Genomic DNA, 18,393 nt, shown 5'->3' on the forward strand with positions numbered 1-18,393 from the left:
GGGAAGCCTTCTAGCTTATCAGTGGGAGTGGTAAGCACTAGGTAGCCTATCTACCACAAAAGGATTGTTTTCTCACCCAGAAATTGTAGTTTATTCTCTGTTTGTGCAGTTTTTCCACCCCTTTCAACTTTCTGGTCTAAAAGCCCACATTTGCACTTATTTCCTGCCTTTCCTGTAACTAGTCTAGTCCTGGTACAGATTTGCTGTATCCAGGACTGTTTGTAAGCTTCTGAGCCCCCCAAGCCTTTCTGTGTTGGAGGGAAGCCTTCTAGCTTATCAGTGGGAGTGGTAAGTACTAGGTAGCCTATCTACCACAAAAGGAGTGGTTTCTGGCCCAGAAATTGTAGCTAATTGGCCGTTTGGGCAGTTTTTCCATCCGTTTCAACTTTCTGGTTTAAAAGCCTACATCTACGTAGGTTTATGCTTGTTTAAGCTCCTCTCAGTGGCGCCAAGCTGACGTAAACTATTACTGATGCCGGAAAGTCTACTCTTCATGTTTTCCCTTAGATCTTTCCAGTTTTTTTCTCTCTTGCACTTTAAATAGCCTAATCACTTTGTACTTCAACAGGTTCTTGTAGCAATTATTGGGTCTATATTAGAACACCGAACGTTCAAAATTTTGAGTGTTCTAATATCGACCCATTTTCAGCCTATGCTGAAAATATCGAAGAAACAGAAAATCTAATTTTTTCCTAGGGAAAGAATTTGGTTGTCCGTTTCTGTTGCTTGGGTATTTTCAGCACTGTGGTGGAAAGTTACGGGTCGGGTTTGGGTAAGAGTGTGATTGTGTGGAGGTGAGGGTTAGGGCGGGTTAGATGAGTTAGGGTTAGGGCGCGGGTCAGGTAAGTGTGTGATTGCGTGGATGTGAGGGATAGGGTGGGGTAGCAATTAGGGTTAGGGCATGGGTGAGGTCACTGTGCAATAGTGACGGACCTTAGGGTTAGGGTTTGGATTAAGGTAAGTGGATAGTTACTGGTGTATGTATAGTTTAGTGTAGGGTTAGGTGTAAGAGATTAGGTGTATGTGTGTGGATTGCTGTTTGTTTGGTGTGCTTGTGTTGTGTATATGTGTTTTGGAACAGCAAATTTTTTCCCTAGGAAAAAATTTGCTGTTCTGAATGTTTGATGTTTTAATTTTTCGATTCATAGGATTTGATATTAGAACACTCAACATTTTGAATGTTCGGTGTTCTAATATAGACCCACAATTATTATAGCGCACCTAAATGCCATCAGCACTAGTCGTTCTTCAAGAAAATAGCTCCAGTACTTAGTAGTTATGACCACCTCTCCTGGCATGATTAAAGGGCAGTTCCCTGTGCTTTCTCCTATTAATCTGCTGCACTTGGGAATTCTGAGGCAGTGCGGCAACTGCCTTATGTACACAGACAAGCCTCTCATCTTACATCCCAACACTCAGACTTGTGAGAGATGCACTTACATCACCAAATTGGAAGCTATGTACTCTCCAGCCAAGACCGGACTAGCTAGTCAAGAGGAGAAGGTCAACACCTGCACCACACCACATGGAACACATAGCCCTCCAGAACACCCACTATCACAACTCTCACATAAAAACACAAACCACACACCCACCTTCGCGGAGGCTCTCAATAGAAATTTACCCAAACAGCAGAGACCTCCATGACAGAAATACATTCGACCACCACAACACAGCACAAACCACAGGAAACATAGCTCATCTCCACAGTGTGCCCCTCAATCTAAGCCCTAATGCCAAACACCTTGCCCAATACACTAATCAAAGGTGACTCAATCGTGAGGCACACAGATGTCCCACTCACTAGGTAGAAGGTAACAGTTGCCTATCAGGTTCCAGAATCCGACACATAACACACGCACTCAGGTCACTACACAACAAGTACAAGCATGACTTTGTCATGGCCCATGTGGGTATGAATGACCTGAGATGCACCTCCCTGGACTACATGAAAAGAGACATGGCGGAGCTCTTGGATTATGTGACCCAAGCAGGGGTGACACTTGCCCTGAGAAGTATCCTACCATCACCTAGAATGACACAGCAGTACTAACAAAAAATGACTGACTTCATCAACTGGCTAAGTTTCTCGTGTCATTCTAAGGGTATCCAGTATCTGTCTGCTTTGCAGGACATGACTGACAGACCTCGATGCTTTGTCAGAGATGGCCTGCATCTGCCACCCCTATAGTGCAATTTTTAGGTGGTGCTCCAAAGACCAAATTACCACTGTAATACCTATAAATAAATGCAATCTGAGGGTCATGCTGCTCACCGCTAGAAGTCTAAATCTCAAGATGCACTCACTCGAAACAGTCCTCAAAATGGAGAACATCGACATCTGTGCTGTAACAGAGACCTGGTTTAAAGCATCAGAAAGCACCCCTGCGCTATCAGGCTATAACTCATTCCATACCTTTTGGCCCTGAAATATGGACCAAAGCTCCAAAGGCGGTGGTGTCTCCATATTCATAAAGGATATGCACACCTCCAGACTAGTAGCCCAGCATAACGCATTTGAGATACTTCCCGTGCAACTAACATTGGGTAAGACGGCGATCCAGGTCATAACCTGCTATAGGTCCCCGACCATGTCCCTAGACTCTCACTCCACATTCCTAACCACCCTGGAATCTATCAAGGTCCAACCCAGCACTCTCATACTAGGAGACTTCAACTACCCCTCTATCAACTGGGCAAAATATTCAAGCACTAATACACTGGCCCAACGCTTCCTGGAATTCATCAATTCCAATGCCCTGGACCAGCTCATTCTGACCCCCACTAGAGGAAGCTACATCCTTGATCTGGTTATTAATAACATGTGTGACTGTTGCTCTGTACCAATAGTCAATCCCTCCCTGGTCAAGGTAAGCACCTTGAAAAACTTCTCCAAAGCTGAATTTGGACTAGAAACAGAAGTGGCCTTCACGGCATCCATGCCAATGGAAAATAGCTGCATGACTGCTGAATCATACACCAATGCACTGTACAAACATGTATATAAATGTATAGAACTAGCAACACACAACAGAACCAAGACATTCTCCTCCAAAAAAAAAGGAAGCCAATCCGGTGGTCCCCTGCCATTAATAAACTCTAAAACAGAAGGAAGAAACTGTTTCAGAAAAAGGTGAAGTTCCAGGACTGGAAAAACTCTCTTATTAGCCTCAACAAAAAGTTGAGATCCCTCATCAAATCCTCTAAAGCCAGCTATGAAGGCAGAATTGCAGCAGACACTAAAACAATCACAAAGCCTTCTATAGTTATATCAAGAACCTCCACGGCAATACCCATATTTGTTCTGAGCTATTGCACAATGGTACCTCCTATACTGAGCCAACAGATATCGCCAACATACTGGCCGACAGATTCAGTGCCAACTTTATCGCCCCCCCCCCCATTAAAGCGCCAATCACAATTCTGCAAGAATGCCAGGCACCCAGCATTACTGCAGCACAGGCTAAAGCTGCATTGTCCAAGGCCAAGAATACAGCTTTCATGGGACCCGATAATATCCCTGACTGTGATCTACATGAACTACAAAGTGAACTGGCACCACATCTGTGTGCCCTGTTCAGTTACAGCCTTACCTCAGGCTTTGTCCCTACCGAATGGCACACTGCTACAGTCATCCTTCTCCATAAAGGGGAAGCGACTACAGACCCTGGGAATTATCGCCCCATTAGCCTGATGAGTCTGATATGTAAAGCTATGGAGTGCATCATCATGGACCTGATTAGCAAAGATATAGGAAATCTCCAAACTCTGGACCCCATGCAGTTTGGCTTTGTGAAAGGGAGATCATGACTGCTCAACCTAGTTGACTTCTTTGAGTCAGTCACCAGGGCTGCGGATGAAGGCAAGGCAGAGCATACAGCCTACCTCAATCTGGCCAAGGCCTTTGATACCATTCCTCGCTCGGGAATTATGGATAAACTCACCAAACTAGGCATCAACCCCTATATCACTAGGTGGGTTGCAAATTGGCTCACAGATAGAACACACAGTGTGAAAGTAGCAAACTCCAAGTCAGACTGCCAACTAGTAATGAGTGGAGTCCCACAGGGATCGGTCCTGGGTCCTCTCCTGTTCAGCATCTACTTCTCAGACGTCTAGGCCAACACAAAGGGACTCTGTCTGACCAGGTTCACAGCATTATTAACTCCCCAAGTGATGCAGCCATCCTACAGAAAGGCCTCAGTGAGACCAGTGACTGGTGTCGAAACCATGGCCTTAAGCTTAACGCAAAAAAATGCGTCATCATCCCCTTTGGTGAAAACTCAGTTCCCACTAATTACCACATCGATGGGAGCCCACTGAACACTAAAGGCATTATAAGAGATCTAGGGATGCAGGTTGACAACAACCTCTCGTTTGACCACCACATTGCCACTGTGGTCAGAAAGTCTTTCTATGTGACACATCTCATTACCAAGGGTTTTGCATCCAAGAAGAAAGAGGTCATTGTCTCTCTCTACTCTTCCCTCATTAGACCAATCATCGAGTATAATGCCTCATTTGGCATGTACCTCCCTAGACACCTGCAACAGCTGGAGAGGCCACAGATGTAGCTCACGAAGAGGATCCTAGGCATTAAACCCATGTCCTACACAGACAGACTCAAAAGACTCCAGCTGTTCTCTGTCTCATATCGCCTACTTAGAGGCAATCTCTGCTTGACTTACAAAGCCATGTCTCACCCAGCTCTGTTAGAAATGCTACATCTAAAGAAATCCCAATTCCTCCACACCACATGCTCCAGAGACCTCATCCTCATTACCACAATCAACAGAACATGCTGGAGGGACAGGTTCCTCACCCAGAGGCTGCCCATGCTCTGGAATAAACTTCCCATACATGTCAAGAGCACCTCGCTGTTCTTCTTCAAAAGAAATCTCGATGAGTGGATGGGTAATAGAAAGTTCACCCTGGGGATCACTTCAGTGGCTCTGCTTGATAGAGGCACTGGGAACTAATGTTAGGCAGCATGATGCCAGGGCACTTCTATGGGCTAGGCTTGTAAAGGCTCCAGGGCCATTAGCCTAGTACACACCTATGAACCTATGGCAAGTTTTGGGTGAGTTATATGGGTGACTGAAGCAGATAGCCACAAAAATCTGGATTAGATTTTCCAGAGTATACTTCTGTTTACTTCTATTACTCAGTAAGTGTTGAAAAACACAAGAAAAACAAAGACTTCTGAGGAAGTTAATATCCTAAAAGAAGTTCAGGTAGTGTCTGAAGAAATGGTTGAATCTGATGTAGCATAACCTGATGAATGGAAAGAAAGAGTAAAGACCTAGCTGTATGAATGGTGAACGCAACTAAAAGAGGCAAATTTCATATGTTCAAGTTAGAGCAGTAATAACAGATAAATTGGGATCCTTACAGACAGTAAAATGAATACATCTAATAATTTTGATGCTTGTTGTGATGTAATGATGATTATGTGGTTATTGATTAAAATGATGCTGACAGTATAAGTAGTAAACTGCTGGTATTATTATTATTATTATTCAGAAAAAAAGCCAAACTGCAGCCATAGCAACCTGCTTAGCAAAATAAAGTTATACAAGATTCCAGGTCAGGTGAGTTGCCAACACCAGTTCAACTATATTAAGGAAGGGGTCTCAGTCTTGCTGCAGTACTGTCACCTAGCTATGCAAGGACAGAAATGCAGGTGGCCAATGGACCAAGACGTACATTCAGTATGCCAGGCAATGAACAGCAGTGTAGGTGCTGGGCATGCAATACAGAGATAGTGGTGGGGGCACACATATCATGCTACAATGGGGAGGATTACGGATTAGGTGGGGGCACACATATCATGCTACAATGGGGAGGATTACAGATTAGGTGGGGGCACACATATCATGCTACAGTGGGGAGGATTAGGGATTAAAGTCCCTGATACCCTCAGGGATGACAGCCTCTCTTTAGGCTGGCTCTCACCTCCACTAGTGGCTAAATGGCCAAGAGATGGTAAAACTACTGGGATGATAAGTTAGTAGATGGGAGGCTGATGGTCAGAAGGAGTTTGGAAAGAAAAATGTGGAGAAAGAAATACTGTCACTAATACAAGTACTTAAGTCCAAGATTCTGCAGGAAGCTAGCCTCATGCATTTCCCATGTAAAAGGCAGGGGATCCCCCCATATACACAACTACTTCTTAATTACTCTTACGCAGAGGTTATATAATCTTCAAAACTAGTGCAGCACCCAGATTTATCTGAAATTAAGCACTGTACTAATATTCAAGACTGTACAACTTTTAAGTAGGTATAATAATTAAGCAGATGGGGTGTGCCAAGGAGCAGGGAGCTTATTTATCTGCATGTACACTGTTATTCAGATATGCGTTCTCATGCTTAAGTTCAGCATTTTTGTGACACTGTATTTTTGGCATTTTCAGTTTCAACCTTCTGAGCTTAGTATTTTGACACTAAAGTATGCCTTAACCTTGGGTAGGTAACCATCAAACATATCAGAGACACTTACAACATGCAAAAGCATTCAGTTATTTGTAAGTGCACCACACCTATTTACTCATCTAGTTGAGGAGACCCAGTCTCATTGACTGGATAGCTATTACCTGATTAGACAGGAGTTCTTTACTCAGAAGGTCCTCTTTTGCTAGTAACTCGGTCAGCACAATGGACACTGACCAGGGCTGAGCCTTAAATTGACCAGCATGGATCAGTGCACTACCCTGGTAAATACATACAAATAAATAAATAGAAATGTACTATCTTTTGCTGTTTCCTTTACTCTAATAAACTGGCTTATTTTTTTCTGCGGTGTTACCCTTTGAGGGTAAATCAGAAGAGAATGATGTAGAAATGACAGACAGATTTTTTATCTTTTTTTTCTACTTTTTTTCTGAGTCCCACTTTCTTGTCCATTTCAAAAGCTATGATTATGAGCTTTCATTACTTTACTAGTGTAGGGCTGTTAAACCTGGAACAACAATTACAAATCCCAGTATCATGAGCTACTACTATTCAAAAAACTCATTGGGCATGGAAACATTTTTGAGTTCTTTGTCTGCCACACTCAGGGTCTATATTATAATGACGAAAGTTCAGAATTTCGAACACTCACATGAGCAGAAATTCAGGAACTCTATGTTATTTTTTGATTGCAGTACAGTGAAGATATATTTGCCCTTTCCTCACTGTAGTGCGATCTCGGAGTTGGAATATATATTTAGTGGGGAGAGTGGGGGACTGCACCCCCCACAATAGCAATTTCAAGTTAGTGAATTTCCACTTATGTGAGCATTCGAAATTCTGAACTTTCGTCATTATAATATAGACCCCACACTCACACTTGATTACTGACTTTGGATAGGATTACATCAGCATTGTACACACACGTATTAAAACATAAAATCAACAGCTCTACAAAGCAGAGGGATAAGCTCTGATCATTGCCCAGATGACCCGAGACTAACTAAAAACCTTGGCAATGAAAGTTGATGAATGGGGGGGTGGAAGTCGGAGGCCAATGCTAGCTTGCCCCTTCTGGACCTTGAGGGAAGGTGCCTGACTCAACGTTAATGCCAACGTCTACTAAATAAAGATGTGAAAGCATCAGGTCTCACTTATGTGGTAGCTTTCATGAGAGACATGCACGACTGCACATGCTTACAATGTAAGCCCTACTATGGCGGTAAGGTCAAATTCAGCAGACACAAGCATAGGTGCAGAGAAAGTCTTCCGCTTAGGTTTGTTTGTGTTTTTCGGCTTTTCCCGGTTAGGGGTCACCACAGCGGGACTCCGGTCCGCTAATGATTGGTAGTGGATTTTTACATACCGGGTTACCAACCCTGATGCACAACCTTCAACGAAGGCACGCCCCATTCACGTATGCCTCCACACAGAAGACGCTCTAACTGAGAATCGAACGGGACAATGTCTTGCTATGAGGCGACAATGCTACCGCAGCACCACCACCGCCATGAAAGGAAAATAGTAGCTCTTCTATGGGACTTGATCCAAAGATCTGCAGCATTCCATTCTGGTATTGTTGCCTCTGGACTAACAAGAGGCTCTAGGCAGGTTGGTGCTGAGTTCTCCCTTAAAATCATGTTTTTCTTTCAGCATGGAATACAGGAAATCTTGAGATTTCTGTGCGTGAGTGAGTGAGTGTGTGCATGTGTGTGTTTGTGTCTGGGCATGTTTCTGTGTGTGTGTATGTATACATGTGCGTGTCTTTTTGTGTAATTTGACCTTATCTCCACTATTAGGTGCTGTGGCTTACAGAGATGAAGACATGACTGTGACAGTCAGAAACTGATTAATGACTTAGGTACTAGAGGAGATGGACAGAGGGAAGCAGCAGCCCACACTGTCTCACCCATATTGGAGGGACGGAAGTGGTCTGACTCACTGCAATGCAACACCAAATGGAGAAGAAGTTTAAGCCATGAAACATATGGGCCAGAGATACAGACTTGGCTCTGCCAAGGCACATTCCTGTTGTAAACCTTCATGGGGCATGTGCAGGAATCTGCACACCCACAGCAGAAGGCATAGCAGGGCATAACCTAGCATAGTGACATATCAGCAATCAAGGACCACACAAGGGAAAAAAACTCTGATGACTACATGGATGATGGCTTCCCAAAATCAGTTTTCATTACAGGATAACAAATTGACTAGCTGATCACAGGATGACTGATGGTTGTCAGGCAGAAGAATAAAAACAGTATATAAAAAGCATTAGCTGTTCTGACAGTATTAAGAATAAAATACTCAAATTATATTATTAAGATGTAAAATAATTCAGCAACTGCAGCAAAACAGTTTTTTCTATAAAGTAAATGATTATCTGTTGTCATCATAATGCATTAACCTTTTTAAAAGGATTTAAAGCTTATTTTTTAACATGTAATTGGCACTTGATGGTTTGTAGAGAGTCAGGTTTAAGTTATATATCACCTCAGGTAAAGAAGAGAAGTCTCCTTTGGTCTTAATCTGCATGTACACCTGATTGGCAAAAGTTTTTAGGCCCACTGATAGAAAATGAGCAGCGTATCCTGTGGCTAACTGGGGTAGTAGCTTTTTCTGCTGTGTCTGGTAATCTAGGATTTTTGCTTCTTTTTCCCTAAAAATAAAAAAAAAAGTGCAAAATTTATATTTACAGCTTGTTATAATTAAATCACTTTCAGTACATCTGAACAAAATTTTTATACTGCCACTAAGCGGCTGCCATATTGTTTTTTTTTTGCTACAGTTAAGAAAAGGATTTAAAACACATTTTCATTTTCAAAGATGACACTGGAGTTTTGAGCTGGTTAAGTGATTTGTTGAGAGCTCCTTTATGTTCAGGTAAGGGCTCCAAACCAGCAGCTGCAAATTAGCTTGTGGCTTTTAACATACAACTTATACTTAGCTCTGTTCTTATGATTTCTCATTTTAAGTGCCTTTCAACATACGCTATCACAATAACCCATTTCTATATTACAACAGTCTTACTATCATGGGGGACTGCATTAATTGCTTCTGTGTCACAATTAAATTAAACTTAAAAATACACTAATTGGCTCATGAGGAATACCTCTTCACATAATGCTGGTTAGAAATTAGCGGCATAGATTAAGAAGTTATGTACTCACCTTAACGTTCCATCTGAGTAGATAATTCATTTGTCTGCAACCTGTGGGTCTTGGATCCGATATCGGATCCGAGCCGGCAACTTGTTTCAAGCTAATGGATCCGAGCTCCTAGCTCCTCCCTTCACCCATAATCCCCTGCTAACCCTCCATGACCTCAGATCGAGTTTGCCCCTCAATATATATCCAACAAAAGGATATCTAACTACCAGTAGATCCGAAGAAGGCCAGGGGGAAGGAGGGGGGGATGGTTGCAGACAAATGAACTACCTACTCAGATGGAACGTTATGGTGAGTACACAACTTCTTAATCTGAAGTAGGATGTTCATTTGTCAGCAACCTGTGGGACAGAGTCCCCAGCTACCTGCACCTTGGGTGGCCATCATGGAAGGATATTACGAAGCACTGCAGAGCCAAAGGATGCTTTCCCTCTAGAAAGCACGTCTAGTTTGTAGTGGTTAACAAAGGTATGAGATGAAGCCCAAATGGCTGCAGAACAAATATCATCCAATGGAACTCTAGACTTGAAGGCCGCAGAGGTAGAAATGGAGCGGGTGGAATGAGCATGAACTCCTTCTGGTGCGGGGTCTACCCGAGGCTTGATACGCCAATAGGATAGATTGAGAAATCCAGCGAGATAAAGATACTTTAGAGATAGCTTTCCCCAAGTTAAATTTGGCAAAGGAAACGAACAGCTGGTCGGATTGTCTATGGACAGCTGTCCTATGAGTATAAAAGCGAAGCTGCCTATGAACATCTAATGAGTGCAGCTTGTACTCTCCCTTATTCTGATATTTAGGGAAGAAAACCGGTAAATTTATGGATTGATTTATGTTGGTTTCTGATGCTATCTTGGGAAGAAAAGAGGGATTGATCCTGAGGTACACTCTATCTGGGTGAAAGATCAGGTAAGGAGGCTTCACAGAGAGAGTTTGAAGCTCCAACACTCTTTTTGCTGAAGTGATGGCTACAAGGAATGCTGTTTTCCATGACAAAAATTTGAGATCTACTGAAGCAGCGGGTTCAAAGGGTGGAGCAGTCAAGGCTTGCAGAACTAATGTAAGATCCCAGGGGGGCACAGCTTCCTTTACAGGGGGTCTAAGTAAAAAGGTGCCCTTGAGAAAGGTTTTACACAACTTGGCTGACATCAAAGGCCCTGTATCATGTCCCACATGGTAATGTGATATGGCTGCCAATTGCACTTTGCCAGTTGAACAACTAGCGCCTTCCTGAAACAGTTCAGTTAGGAAGTCTAATATGGATGGAAGTGGAGCCGTAAAGGGATCTAGATCGTGATGCTCCGCCCAGATGGAAAAGTGTTTCCATTTACTGTGGTACACTTTCCTGGTGGAGGGCTTATGCGCTGCCACGAGGATGACTTTGACTGGTGAAGAGATACCGGGAGTCCTAACTAGGAGTGGAACTGGAGCAACCAAGCTGTCAGTTTCAGATTGTCCAGGTTTGGAGTTGGTAAGTTCGATGGATGGGAGATGAGATCCGGAGTGGGATCTAGAATCCAAGGGTGATTCACAAGGTGAGACCACAGGTATGGGAACCAAATTTGCTGAGGCCAGAATGGGCCAATGAGGATCATCTTACTCCCCAACCGTGAGGCTTTCTGTAAGAGTTGTATCATTAGTGGTAGAGGAGGATAGGCATACAGTAGACCGGGTGGCCAAGCATGCACCAGAGCGTCTCTTGGAGTTTCCCCTGGAGGGGGGATTAGAGTGAAGAAATTGCCGCATTTGGTGTTTGATGGAGACGCAAAAAGATCGCAGCAGGGTTGCCCCCATGTTGCGAATATCTGCTTCGCTACTAGTGGATTGAGAGGCCACTCGTACGGGGTAAGAAGGGTGCGACTGAGCTTGTCCGCTAGGATGTTGGTCCTCCCCGGAATGTGCGTTGCAATCAGAAAGCGGTTGGAGGAGATCGCCCATTCCCACACTCTCATGGTTTCGCGGCATAGAGGGTAAGATCTGGTTCCCCCCTGTTTGTTGATGTACCAGACCACCGACATGTTGTCCGACTGAATTGCAATCGTTCCTGTGGGGAGGAGGTCCTGAAGTGCTTGCAACGCCAACAGCACCGCTCTCATCTCGAGAATGTTGATATGCAGGGAGGTCTCTGTATCGTTCCACGTGCCTTGGACTGTCCTGCCTGAATAATGCCCCCCCCCCCCACCCAAGGCGGGAAGCATCCATGGTCACTGTGGCGAGAGGGGGAGAGGTGCAGAAGGGATGGCCCGTATGGAAGTTTGAGGTTTGGAGCCACCATAGTAGCGCCCTCCTGCAAGCCTTGCTGATAGCAATGGGATGGTGGAGAGGAAGGGATAGAAAGGACCATTGCACTAGAAGAGTCCATTGCAGTACCCGCATGTTCAAACGGGCACATGGAAGGAGCATAATCGCTGCCGCCATGGAGCCTAGTGCCCTCAGGACCAATTCCGCTGGTGAAGCCTCTGATTGGAGGATAGCCCGCACATGAAGTTGTAAGTTCTGGATTCTCTCGGAAGTTAGGAAGGCTCGCAACTCTCTGCTGTCTATTCTGGCACCTATGAATTCTATGACCTGCATTGGAGCCAGTAGACATTTGCCGACGTTGATAGTAATGCCTAACTGTGGGGCTAGATGGAGAAAGAAGTCTCTGGCTGAGCAAAGTAGATGCCTTGTTGGTGCGGTCAGGAGCCAGTCGTCCAGGTACGGAAAGACCTGTATTCCCTAGAGTCTCAGGTGGGCCGCAATCACTGCTAATACCTTGGTGAACACCCTGGGGGCTGTGGTGAGGCCAAAGGGAAGGACCCTGAACTGGTAGTGACTGGCCCCCAGCCAGAAGCGAAGGAACCTCCTGGATCGTTTGTCCATTAAAATGTGGTAGTACGCATCCTTGAGGTCTATGGAGCACATCCAGTCGTTCTCCTGCAAAAGGGGGAGAATGGATTGAAGAGTGACCATCCGGAATTTTTCCTTGGTTACTGACAGGTTCAAGCGGGAAAGGTCTAGGATCGGTCTCAAGTCCCCTGTCTTTTTTGGCACCAAAAACAACCTGGAGTAGAACCCTAATCCAAGCTGGTCTTGGGGGACGGGCTGGATGGCTCTTTTTCTTAGCAGCTGCTGCATTTCTGCAGCTGCGGCCTCCCTCTGATCGGGTGGTACATTGGGGAGGTTCTTGGATTTGGGGACATGGAGTAATGGTATTTTGTACCCTCTGGATATAATGCGAAGCACCCAGCGGTCTGTTGTGATGGACTCCCATGCCGCTAGGTGTTCCGAGAAGCGTCCCCCGACTGCTTCCAGAGTGGAGCAGCCGGGCAACCCCTCAGGGCTGCTGCGCGGGCCGCTCAGAGAAAGGTTCTCTGGACCCAAAGTTTCTCAGAGCCCCTCTGCCCCTGGGGCGGCGTCCTCCCTGTCCACCTCTGCCACGGTAGGACTGGTTGTCCGGAGCTGGTTGGGAATGTTGTGATTTTCGGAACCACATCTTCTTCTGACCCTTTTGGTTCCTCGAAAAGGACCGCTGGGGAGCAGAGAAGTGGACTCCGACAGCAGACAATGTCTTCCCGTCCTTCTCGCTCTGGACAAGTGTCTCGTGAACTGTTTTGCCAAACAGGGCAGAACCATCGAAAGGGGCATTCGCGAAGGATGCTTTAAAGGGCTCCGCAAAATCGCAATGACGGAGCCAGGCCTGATGTCTCATGACTAGGCCTGCTCTGCTAGCCCTAGCGGCTCCCTCTGTGGCGTGGGACAATAGCCGCATAGAGGTGTTTGAAATTGATCTCAGAGTGGCCATTCGGGTGGAGTACAATTGTTTGTCATCCTCCGACATGGACTCGGGGGGGGATGCAGCGTATTCTTTGACAAGATCCCGCTGCATCCTGATGACATGTGCCATATAGTTCAGAGACCTTACCGAGAAGGTCGCTGAACTAAAGACTCGCTTCCCTAAACGGTCCATCAAACAGGACTCTTTGCTTGGTGGATGGACTGAGAGGCTCTCCTGAGCCAATTCCCTCTTCGTGGCTGCCGCCGTCAACATGGCATCTACGGGGAGCCCCTTACTCCAATGTGATCGGTCTGAGGGGGGGGCTAAGAATTCTATCTGCGCATTTCGGTATTGGCTCCACGGTGTCCAGATCCTTCCACGCCCTGGTGGTAATGAGGTCCACCAGGGGGTCGGCCAGAGGGGACACCCAAGAGGTAGACGGGCCTGCCTCGAATGCCTCCAGAAACACGGACTCGTCAGAGGAAGACTTGGGGGTAGACCACCCACCTCTGATCCTCAGCATCTCCATGATGTCTCCAAAGGAGACATCCTCAGGGGGCGATCTTGGGGAGCCTTCCCCTTCCTCCAAGTCTGTGTCCTCGGTTAAGGACTCAGGGGAGTCCACATGCCTCCTTTTGCACTTATGCTTGCGAGGAACTTCCTCGGGGGGACTGTCCGAGAAGCCCTCGTCAGCAACATCTTGTTCCAATGGAACCATCTGTGACATCGAAGCAGGCTGTCCCTTTGGCCGGGTGATGGAAGTCTGGCCCAGCAGAGAGGGAGTGCAGGGAGGAGCCGATGCAAGGACCGGGGGTCCGGATGCTCTCAACAGAGCCCTCTCCACAACATCGAAGGCCGAGGGAGAGCCACTTTCTAATGGATCCGAAAGTCGGCTCCCACTCGGATCCGATGAAGGGATCGGAGCCGGCGCCGAGACCGTCGGATCCGAGGGACCAGTGGGCTCCGACCTGGATGGAGCCGAAGGCACACTGAATCCCCCGGATCTGAAGCTCGGACCACGGCTCCGAGAGGTCGGATCCGACAGGCTCGAGGGCAGGGTTGGATCAGAAGTACCAAGTACTGTCGGTGCCGACCCACCCCCGGCTCCAACGCTGCTCGGCTCCGAACGCTCCGAACCTGGATAGCGGGTCAGAGAAGGAGCAATAGGGTGAAAAAAAGGTGTCGAGCTTCCCCCCTGGGGGGGGGGGGAGGCAAGAGCACTCCCATCTGCAGCTGGGCCTGGATGAATCTTCGCATCATCCGGTCCAAGTCTGCATCGGATAAACTAAAAGTAGATCTCGAAGAGACCACCAAGGCAGGCCTGGAATGCCACCTCGATGACCTCGACGGAGATCGGGTCTCCCCCTTCTCGGGCCCCGGGGACAAACAAGGGGATCGGAGCCGAGGAGGAGGAGACCTAGAAGCAGTGGAGGGAGAAGCCCGCTTAGCTGGCGGGGCCGAAACGGAGGTCTCGGCCCGCCGCTTGTGGTGCTTCTCCCTCCGTTTCTCCCTCCTGGCCTCCCTGTCCTCCGACACTTTAGCGGGAGTTTGAGTCCCGGACGGAGGCAGCGGGGCAGGAGTGGCAGCGACCACAGGCTGTGGTGGAGCCATGGGAGCAGCAGAGGTAGCGGAGGCCAAAGCCGAGTCCGGGGGTAAAAGTCCCGTAAGGACCAGCTTCGACCTTTGCTCTTTCAGTGCCCTGGGGTTGAACACTGCACAGATGGTACAGCCTGAGGTAAGATGTTCAACCCCAAGGCACCGAACGCACCGAGTGTGGCCATCAGCCGGGGAGAGCTTATGGCCACACTCGGTACATTTAGAAAATATGGCTTTTGGGGCCTCAGCCATTTTTTAAGAAAAAAATAACTACACACACAGGCCCCAAAAAGGAACACAACACACACGCACACACTAATGACCAGCGAAGGGAGGGGGAACTAATTAAAGAAAAAATAATAAGGGAACCTAACACTTACACACTTTTTCTTATTTAATTTAACTAAAAAAGAAAAATTTTGACAGGAAAAGTACAGATAAATGCAGTAAAATTCCACTTAGCTGACAAGCTCAAGAGGATCCAGCCATCCACAAGCGCGGCAAACTAGATCTCAGGTCATGGAGGGTTAGCAGGGGTTATGGGTGAAGGGAGGAGCTAGGAGCTCGGATCCATTAGCTTGAAACAAGTTGCCGGCTCGGATCCGATATCGGATCCAAGACCCACAGGTTGCTGACAAATGAACATACTACTTCAGATCGGCTGTTACCTGTGCTATATGAATAACTTTTAATTTTAATTTTCTTTGGTGGCATATCATATACCTCCAGCTAGCTGCACTTGTTGGGATGCATACTGAGGTCATTGGGAGTACAGCTCTCAAACTTCTTCTTTCGACTTACAGCTCTCAAACAGCACATACAAAACTTTCCTCCTTACAGCAGAGCCATCCACAGCACACACAATGATGTCACCCCTTCACTATCAGTGTCTTTTGTTAAACACCTTTACTGAATTATCACTTATGACATAGGCAAGCAAACCATATTAACATGTTCACAATTACAAACATTACACATCACATATATTCTTTTGTACAATATAATCAATCCATCATTACATAAATTGGTCAATTCCTGTCTTCCCTTAAATATTCCTCCTCCAAAACATTTTTTGCATGTATAGCTCCCATAATTTCCATTTTTTTCTATGTAATTTGCTCTACCCTTTTCCAAAGATCCCGTTTCCAGTTCTTTCATCTCTGTTGCAATACTCACTACTACATGTATGGTTGTTTTAGACTTTGATTTCCATTTTTCAATAATTAGAAGTTATGTACCTACCATAACGTTCCATGTTAGTTGTCTTCTCTCGCCTTCTTTCTTGCTGGATGGGTTCGGAGCCGATCCTCGGCTCTGACTCGGCACTTGCTTTAGCTTGAGAACTCCTTTTACCAGCTCGAGGCAACCCTATATCCCATGATGCAAGGCGGAACTACCTCAGATCTCGTTTGGCAGCTAACTGACCCTGCTAAAGACTATCCTAACATAATAGGAACCATGGTTCCTAAAAGAAGTCCTCATAACAATGCTCCAGAGGAAGCAATCTAATAGGAACTCTCCAAGATCTGTCCAGGCCAGGGGGAAGGAGGGAGGGACGCAAGAAAGAAGGCGAGAGAAGACAACTAACATGGAACGTTATGGTAGGTACATAACTTCTAAATGTTAAGTTGTCAATCTCGCCTTCATTCTTGCTGGATGGGACCGCGTCCCTAGCACCTGTATCCCGGGTGGCTCAATGGAACAGACTCTTGAGAACTGTGGAACCAAAACTGGCCCTATCTCTGGAGGCCAAATCCAACTTGTAATGAGACACAAAGGTATGAGGCGTGGCCCAAGTAGCTGCTGCACAAATAGTGTCAATGGGAAGTCTATCCTGAAAGGCTACAGAAGTGGATAGACTCCTGGTCGAATGTGCTTTTGGCTTAGAAGATAGTTGTTTGCCCTTAGAGAGTACACATAGGAAATGGTGGAAGTCAACCATCTAGATAAGGTCACTTTAGAAACTGGAAGACCTAACCTGTTTTCTGCATAGGAGACAAACAATTGGTCTGATTTTCTAATTTGTTTAGTCCTATGCAAGTAGTACCTGAGCTGACGATGAACATCCAAAAATGCAGCTTCTGTTCAGCTCTGTCAGAATAGTTAGGAAAGAAAACTGGTAGATCAATAGATTGGTTAATATTGGTTTGAGATACAACCTTGGGAAGAAAGGAAGGGTTAGTTCTGAGCGAAACCCTATCCTTATGAAAAACCAGATAAGGTGAACGAATACAGAGGGCCTGAATCTCAGAAACTCTTCTTGCAGAAGTAACAGCCAGTAAAAATATAGTTTTCCACGTCAATAACTTTAAAGAACACGTAGCAGACGGTTCGAAGGAGGTAGAATTAGGGATGCCAACATTAAGTTTAGATCCCATTGCGGAGGAGGATGTTTCACAGGCGGTTTTAGGAGAAAAACTCCTCTTAAAAAGGCTTTGCATAACCTATGAGACATGATGTTATTGTCATGCAAGCCAACATGATACTTGGAAATAGCAGCCAGTTGTACTTTGACTGTAGATGACGAAGATCCCGAATGAAAAACCTCCACCAGGAAATCCAAAACAGAATGTACAGGAGCGGTAAAAGGATCAATATTTCTGGCGTTTGCCCAAATCGAAAAACGTCGCCACTTGCTAGCATAAACAGTTCTAGTGGACGACTTTAAAGAAGACACTAAAATGTCTCTGACTGAGTCAGAAATCATTGGTAGCCTGGCTAGGAAGGAAGTGGAGCAACCAAGCAGTGAGGTTGAGAGAATGAATGGCCCGGTGCTGCTGACCCGACTGGTGGATCAAAAGATCCGAACTGGGTCCAGATGCCAGGGCTGCACCAGAAGATGATGATGTAGAGACGGAAACCAAATTTGTCGAGGCCAATATGGAGCAATGAGGATCAATTTGGCTCTCAAACGGTGGCTTTCTGAATGACTTGTGGAATCAATGGAAAGGGAGGAAAAGCATAAAGAAGTCCCCGAGGCCAATCCTGGGTTAGAGAGTCTCTCAAGGGTTGGCCTGGAAGAGGAAATAGTGTGAAGTAATCTGGGCACTTGCTGTTTTGAGGGGTAGCGAAAAGATCGCAACAAGGGGTGCCCCACTTCAGAAAAATCTGATCCACTACAGATTGATTGAGAGACCACTTGTGAGGCATCAGAATAGATCTGCTTAGCCTGTCCGCCAATAGGTTGGACCTGCCGGGCATGTGCGTTGCTATCAGAAACCGCTGAGAAGAGATCGCCCATTGCCAAAGTCTGAGAGCTTCTCGACATAAGGGATAGGACCTGGTTCCGCCCTGTTTGTTGATGTACCAGACCACGGACATGTTGTCCGTCTGTACTGCAATAGTCCCTGTGGGAAGAAAGTCGTCGAGGGCTTGCAACGTTAAAAGCACTGCTCTCATCTCCAGGACATTTATGTGCAGG

At 46.1% G+C, this 18,393-nt stretch overlaps 1 protein-coding gene across 1 annotated transcript in view; it reads right to left on the bottom strand.

Moving 5' to 3' along the window:
* ACOX2 (acyl-CoA oxidase 2) overlaps window positions 1-18,393 on the bottom strand; it is a 1,215,466-nt gene that overhangs the window by 715,536 nt on the left and 481,537 nt on the right. Inside the window, exon 8 of the mRNA XM_044078809.1 lies at window positions 8,946-9,111. Coding sequence (XP_043934744.1) covers window positions 8,946-9,111 — 166 coding nt within the window. The remainder of the gene's footprint in view (window positions 1-8,945; window positions 9,112-18,393) is intronic.

This window comes from Protopterus annectens, chromosome 7.part1 (assembly GCF_019279795.1).
Source record: "Protopterus annectens isolate FY-2018-M chromosome 7.part1, PAN1.0, whole genome shotgun sequence".
In the NCBI taxonomy this organism is placed as follows: domain Eukaryota; kingdom Metazoa; phylum Chordata; order Ceratodontiformes; family Protopteridae; genus Protopterus; species Protopterus annectens.